We start from the raw sequence: 13,956 nt of genomic DNA on the forward strand, positions 1-13,956 counted from the left end.
CTCCACACCGCTTTTTATGGATCCCGCCCCCTGCGCCTCCCGATTCCCCCCCAACCCCCCCACGCCCACTTCCTGCCACATTTGGAGCTAAAGACACCAGCATTTGTTATGACTTCTGCATAAAGCCGTCATGGAAGCGGCCCCCTTCAGGGTCTCTGGCTGCCCACTTCCTCTTGATCCTCCCCCACCCCTACGAAGTCCAGTCAACGCAGAAGAGATCATGCTTAGAGTTAAAATGTGCAATGTTTCTAAAGGGAAGGGAAATGTCACATAGAAGGTATTACAAAAACGGATTAAATCTGTCAGCTGTCCACACACTATTAAGACCACGTGCTTTACACGGCGCAATGCAGTTGAGCCCACTCCTTCACTCAGCAGGCAGAGCTGGGGACAGGCCTCTTCGGCTCGGGAGGAGGTGCTAGGAGCTCTGCTGCTTCTGAAGTCTCCGCTCCGCAGCAGCAGCCAGCATCCTTCGACGCAGGGTCATGGGGTCAGAGGTCGTGCCTTCCGAGGGGAGACAGCTGTCCGAGGCTGAGTCATCTTCAGAACTTCTGTTCAAGAAACGCCTACAAAAAACAAAGGACTTGAGGGATCAGGGAAGCTCTGGAACATGCACACACACAGAAACATACAATGTGCTTCTTTAATTCCCCCACTTTCCCGGCACCGTCATGAAGCTGTCACTCAGCACCACCCCGTGAAAAAGATACCTGTCCCTGAAGAGACGGGCAGAAGTTCTCCGCATCAGGCGGCCGCTCAGCTCCTCGCTCTCCTCCGGCTACCCCCTCCCCACTTACACACACAGCGCGAAGTCCCCACTCACAAGGCCTGCGCTGGGCACGGAACCCACCCACGGGAACAGAACACCAGCCCCGTCCCTGAGAGTTTAAGTAACGAGCGCCTGCACAGCGACAGAACATTCCCGCTCCGGCGGCTTCCGCCTGGGTCTTGGGGTTGGCGCTTTGAGGACGGATGCACGCAGAGTGGCCAAGATGGAGGACTCAAGAGCTGGACATCAGGCCAGTGTTAGCCTCTCTAGGCCTCAGTTTCTTCAGCTTTAAGTCTGTCTAATGGGTATAATTACCATGCTCCCTCTTAGAGTTAAGGGAATTAGAGTAACTAACATAAAGGGTCTAGAACACACTGGCACAGAAGTGCTAACCGTGTAAGGGTGGCGGAGAGCATCCACAAGGAGATGCCTGCAGCACCAGCTGGAGGTTACTACTTGGGCTCAGTGTTACCAGATCCTCAGGTTTTTCAACAGAGATTTGAAACCTGAAGTTTTAGCTGACAGGTGATAGGTTTTCAGCGCTGGCATCCATGACAAGGGCCTTCAGGCCCGGCGGGGGCTGTGGAACCCGCTCACCTCCGTGCCTGCTGCAGGAGGTCGTCCTTGCGCTGCACCAGCATGCGCTGTCTCTCGTCAGCGGACTTGGAGAAGCGGCTCCCTCGGGCCTCAAAGTCCTCCCCTTCACTGGGCTCCGCTTCCAGCTCGCCGAAGTCCAGTGCCTCCTCCAGCCGAGGACTGAGGTCCAGCGGCATCCGCTCGGTCTGGACACGCAGGAAGCAAGGGACCGCCGTGAGCATGGGCTGCCCTGCCAGGCAGATTCCCCATCTGACTAGTGCCCCAAATAATGCTCTTCTGGATCCCAAAGGAGGCAGGCTGCCCGGCAGGGAACCGCGGGCACACGTGTAACGGCAGACATGGGCTCCTGAAGGGCAGGACCTGACTCACATGGCATGTTAACGTTACGGAATAAGTGAATGATTACCAGTATGAAAACAGAAGCACCTCAAAACTGTACTCTCAGAAGATAACAAAGTTAACTGCTTATTTGCATTCTGGGAATTTTCTGTTCAATGCTACTTATTGCTCTAAAATTTAAACAAGTCTTATCACATATACTGCACAAATTTTATACCCTCACTTGACTCTGAGAACAGTTAGGCAGATAAAAAATGGTAAATTCTGGGCTTCCCTGGTGGCACAGTGGTTGAGAGTCTGCCTGCCGATGCAGGGGACACGGGTTCGTGCCCCAGTCCAGGAAGATCGCACATGCCGCAGAGCGGCTGGGCCCGTGAGCCATGGCCGCTGAGTCTGTGCGTAGGAGCCTGTGCTCCACAATGGGAGAGGCCACAACAGTGAGAGGCCCGCATACGGCCAAAAAAAAGGTAAATTCTAAGTATCTTTGTTAAAACCGATATAACATCATGTGGTTCCTCGCGTAACAGGATATAATAATGGGACTCTCTCTGTTCTGGCTGCAGCTGTGAAGGCCAACACAATGCCCAGGAACCCCCAAAGGCTCAGGCAGCTGCCCGGCCCTGCTCATGCTCCCAGACTCAGGCCCAGACCCAGGCTGGCCAGCGTCAGCCCAGCACCCACCTCCAGGTGACAGCAGAGTTGAGGAGGAAGAGGCTGAGAGGCTATTTTTAAGAGTCCTTGGTGTGCACGCTTTTCTCTCACCCACCCTCGCCACCTCTCCTTGCCCTCAGCCAAGCGAGTGAGGGACTTCAAGAGAACCATGTGGGGACTTTCCTGGTGGCGCAGTGGTTAAGAATCCGCCTGCCAATGCAGGGGACACGGGTTCAAGCCCTGGTCTGGGAACTAAGATCCCACATGCTGCGGAGAAACTAAGCCCGTGCGCCACAAATACTGAGCCTGTGCTCTAGAGCCCGCGAGCTGCAACTACTGAAGCCCGCGCCACAACTACTGAAGCCCGCATGCCTAGAGCCCATGCTCCGCAACAAGAGAAGCCACCGCAATGAGAAACCCGCGCACCGCAATGAAGAGTAGCCCCCGCTCGCTGCAACTAGAGAGCGCCTGCGCTCAGCAACGAAGACCCAATAGCCAAAAAATAAAAATTTTAAAAATTTAAAATAATAATAATAATAATAAAAAAGAGAACCATGTGGCCTGACTCATGTGCCCTAGAGTTTGGGGGACACAGAGACTGGTGGTGACTAACACACCTGAGAAATCTAAGAGGAAGAAACTGGCTTGTAGCAGATTTTAAAAACGCTTCGCTGGGAGCCAGTTCAACTTCCACTGACTGTAAGGCACTGCTGTGTGTGTCCTGGGGGAGGGGACGTAGGTCCTGCAGGAGAACCAGCCTGAGGCTGTTGAAATTGACTTTGCCCAAGAGGACCACTGGGAGGGGTGAAGGGAGCCCCATGAAGGAAGGGGTGGTCATAAATAGCCAGCCCAAGTTCAAACTTAGTCAAGGTTTCTGGTACTAGACAGGACAGGGAGAGCTCTACAATAACAGCTGTAACACATATATATACAGATGTGCACATGCGTACACGTACACACACACACACACACACACATATACACTGGGGTCACGTGGACCATCTTAACCCTCTCTCCTCCTGAGTCCGACCCTAGAGGAAGTTAGAAAGAAGAGCTGGTGAGTGGAGGTGGAGGTGGTAGGAAGGGAATGGAAGGCCACCCTCAGGTCCCTGCCGGCCTCCAAGCCTGATTCACGTAGGCCTGAGCTTAGGCAGAGGGGAGACCCCGAATTAAGCAACGGGCAGATCTGATCTGATGACTGGGATAAACTGAGGTGTTTATTAACTGTTATCCAAGAACTTTTTATTTCCTGAGAATGGCCAAAAGTGTTATATAGCAAGCTTCTTTGTGAAACAAGTGCCTTCCTTTCACTATGTTAAAAAAATTCAGAAACCTTCATGCTCACTCTAAAAATAGAGATGGGGAATCAGGACAGAAATCGAACGTGCTGTACCCCCAAGGCCCCCAAGCCAGCCTAGTATCCAAATCTGAGCGAAGCCAGCTACGAAAACTGGAAACACAATGAGTCCCTTCTTCAGAAGCCAGATGCCATTTTACAAATGCTGCACGACCCAATTACAGATTTGGATACGAAAATTTTAACTCAGCAACAGATCTGAAGAATTCTTAGGAGTTTTTACTGTTTCCTATTTGCAGGGAAAGGCACGTGAGGTGAAAGCAGCCTGCGTGTCACTCGTCAGTGAAAGCAGCTGCTTCCAGCAGAGCCCTGACCGACGCTGGCAGAGAAGGCGGCACCATCCTCAGGCCCCAGCCCCTGTGTGGGAAGCCCCACGTGTCACACCAACAAGGAAACACAAAAATAGGGCTGCCTGAGGCTTCTTCAGTCTCTTAAGAAAACTTCTGGAAAGCACGGTAATTGAATGGGAATTCCAGAAAAGGAACACAAACCGGAACCCCAGGCTGCGGGGGCAGAGCATGGGGTGGGGCTGAGGCACCTCTGCCCTGGAAGCCAGACCCGGGAGCTCCCTCGGGTGCACGCAGCTATCCCGGGTCACCCAGCGTGGCTATCTAGGCAAACCTGGTTCCCAGGAGAACCACACTTCCCCCCACCCCAGGGGCCTCGTTTTTGTGAAATGCATGAAGTCCCTGCAAATGCTGAGCTGGACAGGCGAGGCGTGGGGGGAGAATAAGCTGAGGATTTGGACCCTAGAGAGCGGAGCCCAGCGCAGTCACCCCAGGTCCCGGGCCCAGCCTCACGCTGCCCTGCCTAGTGCCGCCACTCAAGTCCACAGCGGCAGGGCCGGCCCGGCAGAGCATGACTCTTTTCTCCTCCAGGTCCTGAGGCCAGTCCCCAGGGAGGGGGCTGCAGGCCACGCCCAGGCACAGCAAGGTCTGTTACCCTTGGACACTGAGACGACGCTGGCATAGATGACGCTGGCATAGACGATGCTGGCATACGGCCTCCTCCCTACTCTCGCCCTCAGCCGTACAAACGTCAGAGGCAGGGTGCAGACCCCCGTCAGGTCCCCTGCTGCTCCCCATCCCAGACGCGCTCTCTCTAGTACGCAGGCCTTACCTGAGTGGAAGCTTCTCCGTCCTCCTGCTCGCCGTTTGGCCTCTCCACAGGACCGTTCAATGCAGGCCTAATGCTCTCTGACCGCTGAAAGAGAGACAGCAGCACCGACAGTGCAGAGCCGTTCTGAGCTTGGCGAATGGGTACGGGGGGGACCTGGAGCATGGGGGAGCTACGACCCCAACCGTCTGAGTTCAGCAAATCCCACAGCATCGAAGACATGAGAGTGCTACTGAGCTTAAAGACACAGCAAAGGACCCTGAGGCCTAAATCTGAGAGTCATCAGTGGGCCCACGTTTAATTTCCCTTTCAGTAACAGTAACTGCACAACAATAACAAAACGACAACAGCAGTTAACACTGACAGGACACTTTGGAAAAGCACTGACACCATCATCGCATTCATCTCCTTAACATCCTGTGAACTAGGTACTGCTGTTCTCACTTTCATCCAGGCTGAAATCCTGGCCCACGCTGCAGACACCTCGGGGCCCTGCGCATGTCCCTGAAGGTCTGCCCGCTGCGTGCTGGCTGCCCAGTTTCTGTGTTTCATCGCCTGAGGACACACTCTGGCTGTGTGAAGGAACCTGGCCCCCGCTGGAGGCAGCCCTCAACCAACAACTGATGGGAACTGGTGTATAAGCACCCCGGCTCCTCCCCCCTCAGGAGGAACAATGCATTCTACACTGGACCCCAGAGGCCTCCAGCGGGCTCAAGCTCTAGCTGCCCACGATGGTAACTGCTGGATAACAAACCCTTTATCCACTTCACAGCCCCACCTGCTGCCTGTGTTTCCTGGAATACTTCCCATGTTTCCTGGAACACCTCCCAAATTAACTACTGGCAACTGAATCCCTATCTCAGGGTCTGCTCCTGGGGAAACCCAAAGTCACAGACAGGTCAAACAGGTAAGGACCACTGAGCCACCTCTAATACCTCAGCCCCTTTGACTCCCAAGTTGAGGCTCATTCCCTCTTCCAAGATTCTCACGCTTGAAGATTTTACTAACAGATTTCCATGTTTTTGCATACCTAAGTTGAGTAATTTCTTGGTATATGATTCCCTAATCACATATATCCTTTGGTCCTGCCAGAAAGCTTTCTTTAAAATGTCAATACTTTTGTACCCATCAAAGAGGTTACATGATGGGCCAGGAAAAAAAAAAAAAGTCAAAAATATAAGCCTCACATACAGATAGGAATTATACCCAGTGGAAAGCCATACCAATGTGCAAAGCCAGGAACAGAGGGCGATACCTCCTATAGCCGGGGTTAGCAAACTATAGCCTGTGGGCCAAGCACTCCAACAGTTTTTGTAAACAAAGTTTTACTGGAACACAGTCATGCACATTCATTTACATATTGTCCATGGCTCCTTCAGTGCTACAGCAGGAATTGAGAAGTTACAACAGATAATGCATGGCTTGCAAGGCCTAAAATATTTCAATCTGTCCTTTATAGGGAAAGACTGCCATTCCTTGTCCAAAAGGAACCGATGCTAGGACATCCTGGACCAGCAAGGGCAGGCTGGTTTGGGGTGTATATCTGCACAAAAAATTAGGCAAAGAGTTTTGTCCTTGTCTTAATCCAAGCCTCTTGGATGGGTCTGTTCTCAGTCATAATCTGGAAAGTTAGGGAATTCACAGAAACCCTTCATCAAATCATAAATGATATTCAGCTGTTAAGTAACTAGAAAGTTAATCTAGAAGATTAAGCCTTTGTGAGGACAGAATTCATTTGTCATGTCTGAAACCTCAGTTTACCTGTGTGGGAAAAGGTACTTGAATCCGTCCTTCTAAAATGTTGTCTGTTGTTATTTCAACCGAGCGTGTCAGCTGGAGGTCCTGCAGTACTAGGTGGTATGGAACCTGGGGAAACATCTCTTGAATCTGATGAGCCTATAGGAATACAAACAAAGAAGCCATGAAATGTTCACTCTCAACAGTTACTCACTGAGGTCATGGGGTAAGGCAGCCTCTGAGCACTGAACTTGGTGACCTGCCTTGAAAACACAAGTAAGGGGCCACCTCTATGCCACAGATCACCGTCAAACTGCAGGGTTTTTTTTAGTATTTTTCCAGAATGCCAAACAGAAAACTTGGGGACAACATCAACTTCAAATTTAAAAAGCCCAGAAATCCAACTGAAGCCCGAGACAGGCTGAACTAGAATATTCTAGTTTTAAAAAGCATTCATTTTAAAGCTCAGTAAAATTCAGGTATATAAACATGTTCTGCTTGAAGATTTAATTCCTAAAAGGAACAAACTTCTGATACACACTACATGGGTGAAATTCAAATGCATTAAGTGAAAGAAGCTCAACTCAAAAGGCTATGTACCCTATGATTCCATTTATATGACATTCTAGAATAAGCAAAATTACAGAGACAGAAAACTGGTAAGTGGTTGCTACAGGCTGGGGGTGGGAGAGGAAGTGATTACAAAGGGGCATAATGGAATCTGGGGGAAAGCGGAAAGGAACTGTTCTATATTTTGATTATTATGGTGGTCACATGACTGAATGAGTTTGACAAAACTCAGAGATGGATACTAAAAAAGGTGAATTTATTGTATATAAATTTTACTTCAACTTAAAAAAAAAAAAAAGACTACAAAAAAAATATAATTGCTGGGACTTCCCCAGTGATCCAGTGGTTAAGAATCTGCCTTCCAATGCAGGGGACGCAGGTTCAATCCCTAGTCGGGGAACTAAGCTCCCAAATGCCGCAGGGCAACTAAGCCCACACGCCGCAACCTCTGAGCCCACGTGCCACAACCAGAGAGCCTGCGTGCTGCAGCTACTGAGCCGGTGCACTCTGCAGCCCACACGCCACAACTAGAGAAGGCCATGCGCCGCAGCGAAGATCCTGCATGCTGCAACTAAGACCCGATGTAGCCAAATAAATAAAATAAATAAAAGTAAAAAATAAAAAAATAAATGTAATTGCTGATGTTGCTCTGGAGCTGCAGTTTTCAAACTGTACTCTAGAAACATCTCGGAGGCCGTCAGGGCTCTAGGGTGGGCGCGTGTACAGAGGGGAGCAGGCAGAGATCTCGGCGCACCACCACCGGTACTTTCATCCGAGCAGCTCCAGACTTTTTTCTCATACGTGCATATTTATTTTACAAATGCTTATGTTCAAGGTTTTATTTGTGGAAAAGTCCCAATGATCAAAAGAAAAAACGACAAGGAAACATATAATTGCTTTGGGGGCACAATAAAGTCTACTGTTGGGATAGTGGCTCCCAAGGAATATGCTGTCATGTAGAAAAAGAGGAACGTGTCCCAGTATCAGGCCTAGAGAGAAAAGAACGGGGTGAAACCTGTGCAAAGCTTCGCTTTGGGCCATCGTTGGGGCAGGGAGGACAAGTGTGTAGGACAGAAGGACCCGGAGCTCCACGGACCTGGGATCCCCTCATTGTTTCTATGAATGTGAGTTGATCATTTTTCAAAACCCAGGTCAAGTCAAAGCTAACTGGGCAAGAGTCCAAAACAACCTCAATAATCAGATAACATTCTCCTCTATTTTTTTTTTTTTTTTCGCAGTACGCAGGCCTCTCACTGCCGTGGCCTCTCCTGTTGCGGAGCACAGGCTCTGGACGCACAGGCTCAGCGGCCATGGCTCACGGGCCTAACCGCTCCATGGCATGTGGGATCTTCCCGGACCGGGGCACGAACCCATGTCCCCTGCATCGGCAGGCGGACTCTCAACCACTGCGCCACCAGGGAAGCCCTCCTCTATTCTTAAAAAGGTCCCCTCTCATTTCCCAAATAAAATAAGTCCAAGATTCAGTTCATTGGGCCAAAGCTTTACTTCCAGAAAATCCAGCAAGTTATATATTAGACTTTTACAAAAAATGTATTGTGACAGTAAATTAGTTGTGCTAAAAATAGGCTATTCCTATCCACCATGCAATGGGAGGAAGAACACCAGGGCCTGCCTGAGAATTCTAAACACACCAAATCCAAGAAGGTAATTCTCATTCCTGGGAGGGTTACACGTCCATCAATTCTGATTTTTTTAAGGGGGCAGGTGAGGTGATCCACCTGAAGAGCTTCAACAGCTGCCCGACCCTGAAGCACCCACGCAGAGCCTGACCCGAGCCAGTCAGCGGCCACGCAGGGCTGCGCACTCCCAGTCCATCTGCCCTCACAACGTCACTCTCGCTCTCTGCTGATGACCTGGCTGAGTGCTTCACTGAGAAAGCAGAAGCCCGCGGGAAGCCAGGTCTATTTTTTTTTTTAATGGTCAAAATCGTATAACATAAAATTGCCCATCTTAACCATTTTTAAGTGTACAGCAATGTTAACTATACACACACTGCTGTGCAACAGGTCTCCAGAATGCTTTCATCTTGCAAAACCGAAACTCTACACCCACTGAACAGCGACCCCCCACTCCCCCTCCCCCAGCCCCTGGCAACCACCATTCTGCTTGCTAAGAGTCTGAGTAATTTAGATGGCTCATGTAAGTGGAATCACGCAGTATTTGTCTTTTTGTGACTAGCTTATTTCACTTAGCATAGTATCCTCAAAGTTCTTCTTTTTCAGGCTGAATAATATTCCACTGTGTGGACAGAGCATTTTCATAATCTATTCATCTCTGATGGACACTTAGGCTGCTTCTACCTAGATGGTTATTATGAGCCATGCCTTCTTTTTAAACTGTATCTCAAAATGACACGCCTCTAGCTACGTCCATCCCGCCTCCCAACAAAGGTGAGAATGCCCCTCTCCTGGCTCCGGCTCCCAAGCCCACCCTCCACCTCAGGTCTTTGCCTTCAGTTAACTTTTCTGTTTGTTCTGTACCATCAATCTCTCCCCCTCCAGTGATCATTCCTATTCGCACACCAAGCATGTTTTAGAATCTTTTTAAGAAGACTCTTGGGTACTCAAAAGAACTGAAAGCAGGGTCTCCAAGAGATATTTGTACACCCATGTTCATAGTCCCATTACTCACGATAGCTAAAACATGGAAGCAACCCAAGTGTCCACCGACAGATAAACGGATAAGCAAAATGTGGTTTATTCATACAATGGGATATTATCCAGCCTTAAGAAGGAAGGAAATTCTGACACATGCTACAACATAGTTGAACCCTGAAGACATTAAGCTCAGTAAAATAAGCCAGTCACAAAAAGATAAATACCGTATGATTCTGCCTATATAAGGTACCTAAGTAGTCAAATCCACAGAGGAAGAAAGGAGAATGGTGGCTGCCAGGGGCTAGGGAGGAGGGAATGGGGAGTTATTGTTTACTGGGTATAGAGCTTCAGTTTTGCAAGATGAAAAGAGTTCTGGAGATGGATTGTGGCTGACAGTTGCACAAGAATATGAATATACTTAATACCACTGAACTGTACACTTAAAAACAGTTAAGATCATAAATTTTGTGGTACGTGTATTTTATCACACTTTAAAAAATAGAAAAAAAGAAGACCCGTGGGGAAAAGAAAAAGAATACATACTTAGCATTTGCTTATATGTGTATGTAACATTCTGGAAAAACACAACACAGAAGAAACTAATTGAAGTTGTTACTGCAAGAGAGGAGGGTGTCTGGGCGGATGGAGGAAAAGACTTCACTGGATACTCTCTATAGGTTTTGAAATTTGTGGCTAAATGGCCTGCTCCAAAATCTTTAAAAAAATATATTAACAAAAACTCCTCTGACGGCACACCCCTATCAAGCCACCTCCTTATTTCTCCACTCCCTCTTATAACACACTGCCAGCTACTGCGTGTCTTCAGCTCCCACTCATTCTCCAATCCAACAATCTAGTACTCAGCCCCTAGAGCCATGGAAACTGCTTGCTCCTCTCCAGCTGATTAACCACCTCCACTCTGCCAAACCCAACATGCACTTCTCTGGCCTCATCTTCTAAGAATTCCCACATGGTTGACTTGACGCTTCTCCTGGCTTCCTTCCTTCTCAATCACTGCCATGGCTCCTCCCATTTAGCCAGACCTCAGTCCTGAGCCCTCTTCTTCTGAGCTACCTTCTTTCCCTCAAAGAGATCCAGTCCCCTACAGACTAAAGCTCCCAAATGTCTCTCTCCAGCTGGATCTCTTTCCTGAGGTCCAGAACTGTCTACATGACATCTCTACTTGGATGTCTCATAGACACCCCAACTTCCCCAGCCAAACAGAAGGCCGAGTCCCTGTCCTTCATCTGTTCCTCCTCCCGTCCTGCCCATCTCATACATGATACCACTGCTCAGCTGCTTGACTGAAAACCAGCACTCCCTTTATTTCCAATGCCCTGGTCCAAGCCACCATCTTTTTTTGCCTGAACTACTGCAACAGTCTCCTAACTGGTCTCACTGGTTCCATTTTTGCCCTTCTAAAATTCATTCTCTCAGAAGTAAATTATTCTGTTAACTGTCCTGTCAGTCCCCTGGGGGAGGAAAAAAGCCCTGAATGGCCTTCTCATACTTTCATTACAGTATCTAAACTGGACTGTAGCCTACAAATCCCTCCGTGACCGGGCTCTGCAACCGCAATTTATGTCACAATCTTGGTTCCGACTCGCAGGCTCCAACCACAATCACCTCTCTGTTTTCAGAACATTCTCACCTCATGGCCTACTGTTTCCACTGCCTCTTTCCCCAATCTGCCTCCTTCTCTTCTCAGCCTTCATGTTTCAGCTTAAATATCACCTCTTAAGACTTCTCTGAATATCTCCTCTGGAACAGCCTTTACCCACCACTCCACCACATCACCTGCCCTACTGCCTGCAGAGTCCTCATCCCCATGGGCAATGATCTTATCTGTTGGTGTTTATAATCAGTCTCCTCCCCCCCACTCCACGGAGAATTCACACTTCTTAAGAGTAGGGCTCCTGGGCCTCCCTGGTGGCGCAGTGGTTGAGAGTCCGCCTGCCGATGCAGGGGATACGGGTTCGTGCCCCGGTCTGGGAGAATCCCATATGCCGCGGAGCGGCTGGGCCCGTGAGCCATGGCTGCTGAGCCTGCGCGTCCGGAGCCTGTGCTCCGCAACGGGAGAGGCCACAACAGTGAGAGGCCCGCGTACCACAAAAAAAAAAAAAAAAAAAAAAAAAAGAGTAGGGCTCCTGTCCACCTTGTTGACACTACAGGTGCTACGCAATTTGTTGACACTGCACAGTGCCCGTCTCGGGAACGGACTTTCAGTACACATTTGTTGGACTAACACAGGTTGCATTTTTAAGACTCCTGCATTTATCATCACAATGAACACTACATTTCAAAAACGGTGAACCATGTTTCTCCAACACTGTAAAACAAAAATATATACCATATGACAAAGCTTTAGGGAAATACGAAGAATTTTGAAGTATGTGGACAATATCCTTGAACCATGAGCATGCTTGAATATCTCAAGGGGTGTGTGTGTACATGTTTATACTTATAGATGTATATCCACAGGCATGTATGTATGTGTAAGTGTGTGTGTGAAGGTATACTCATTTATTTACTCTGGGAAGCAGGGAGGGGGGTTGAAATAACACATTCACTAGGCCTACGACAATTTTTAATAAAAGTCACATCATTCACTCCAGCCAATAACTCCCCAAATATTTTTGGTGAAAATCAAGAGGTGTCCCAACACTAGCCTAGATCATGAGAGTGAATTTAGTAGTGTTCAGAAAAGGTTAGATTATCTGCCACACAAGTAAAATGAAAGCTGGTTTCCAAACCAGTTTCAAATTTTAAAGTGCAGGGATTGAAGTCATCCCAGTGAATAAGATGCTCCTGAAAATCCTGCCATTTTTATTTTTTTAATCCCGCCGTTCTGCCAGAGCAGAGTGAGACCAACTGAGTCATGCACACTGCACACATTCTCCAGCTTTTCCTTCCCTCCCGATTATTAATCACCTTTTAAAAGCAGTGAGCAGTTCTTACCATTGCATTAAGCTGGGAGTTGCTTGCCTGAGTAATGCCTAGAATGTTGGTGGTGTGCATCACTTCGACTGAAAAACTTGGCAGCCAACTTGCAATCCGGGACCCTAAAACAAACAAGAAGCCAGCACAAGTCTTAGAGACCTCTTTCCCCTGTCAGTTACTCTGCAGTTGGCCACTCTATGGTACCAGCTGGTACTCACTGAGGGCTTACTTTACACCAGGCATTTTGACCAAGTGTCCCATGTGGATTAGCTCATTCAATCCCCACTAAAACCCCACATGGGGGCTTCCCTGGTGGCGCAGTGGTTGAGAGTCCACCTGCCGATGCAGGGGACACGGGTTCGTGCTCCGGTCCGGGAAGATCCCACATGCCGTGGAGTGGCTGGGCCCGTGAGCCATGGCTGCTGAGCCTGCGCGTCCGGAGCCTGTGTTCCGCAGCGGGAGAGGCCACAACAGTGAGAGGCCTGCATACCGCAAAAATTAAAAAAATAACCCCACATGGGTTTATTATTATTATTATTCCCATTTTACTCTTCTCAGAGATTTGACTCCAGTGCTCTTGTTGGTTCCCCAAGGCACTCGAAACTGAGTTAACTTGCCCAAGATCACAGCATTTAATTATGGTGGCCAGGACTTGAAGCCAGACAGTCAGGTTCCAGAACACTTCACCACTGGGCTTTCCTGCTTTCCAGTGGCCCTGGATCCACACAAACTCAATCCCTCTCTCAGGCTACACTATAAGGAAGGTTTTCAGGGCTCTAAAGCTGCTACAGTAGATGAGAATTTGCCCCTCTCTTTCACGATACACACAAATACTACGCATTTGCAGACATCATTTTCATGAAGTATTTTTTTTACTTAATAATCTGGTTTAAAGACTTTAGTTTTCTGATTCGAAATTCTTTTCAAAGAGTTCTATAACACAGGTTTGCAGACTAATGGTACCAAGAAGCCTGCTGCTTCTACCATTTCACTAAGGAAAGGGGTTCTTAAGATATACCACCACCAGGGGGCTTCCCTGGTGGCGCAGCGGTTGGGGGTCTGCCTGCCGATGCAGGAGACACGGGTTCGTGCCCCGGTCTGGGAAGATCCCACATGCCGCCGAGCGGCTGGGCCCGTGGGCCATGGCCGCTGGGCCTGCGCGTCCGGAGCCTGTGCTCCGCAACGGGAGAGGCCACAGCAGTGAGAGGCCCGCGTACCGCAAAAAAAAAAAAAGATATACCACCACCAGGTGTCAGCAGTAA

The 13,956-nt window shown here is 49.0% G+C and overlaps 1 protein-coding gene across 4 annotated transcripts in view; it reads right to left on the reverse strand.

The window, feature by feature from the left end:
• Window positions 1-205: 205 nt before the first annotated feature.
• Window positions 206-13,956, reverse strand: part of AMFR (autocrine motility factor receptor) — a gene marked incomplete at its 5' end in the record, with an annotated part of 40,666 nt that continues 26,915 nt past the window's right edge. For all 4 annotated transcript variants that reach the window (XM_079723428.1, XM_079723429.1, XM_079723427.1 and 1 more), the window contains 5 exons: window positions 206-566; window positions 1,367-1,551; window positions 4,833-4,916; window positions 6,591-6,725; window positions 12,713-12,816. In XM_079723428.1, the coding sequence (XP_079579554.1) occupies window positions 419-566; window positions 1,367-1,551; window positions 4,833-4,916; window positions 6,591-6,725; window positions 12,713-12,816 (656 nt within the window). In that variant the 3' untranslated portion in view covers window positions 206-418. The remainder of the gene's footprint in view (window positions 567-1,366; window positions 1,552-4,832; window positions 4,917-6,590; window positions 6,726-12,712; window positions 12,817-13,956) is intronic.

Source organism: Hyperoodon ampullatus, assembly GCF_949752795.1.
Source record: "Hyperoodon ampullatus genome assembly, chromosome: 18".
NCBI classification, from domain to species: domain Eukaryota; kingdom Metazoa; phylum Chordata; class Mammalia; order Artiodactyla; family Ziphiidae; genus Hyperoodon; species Hyperoodon ampullatus.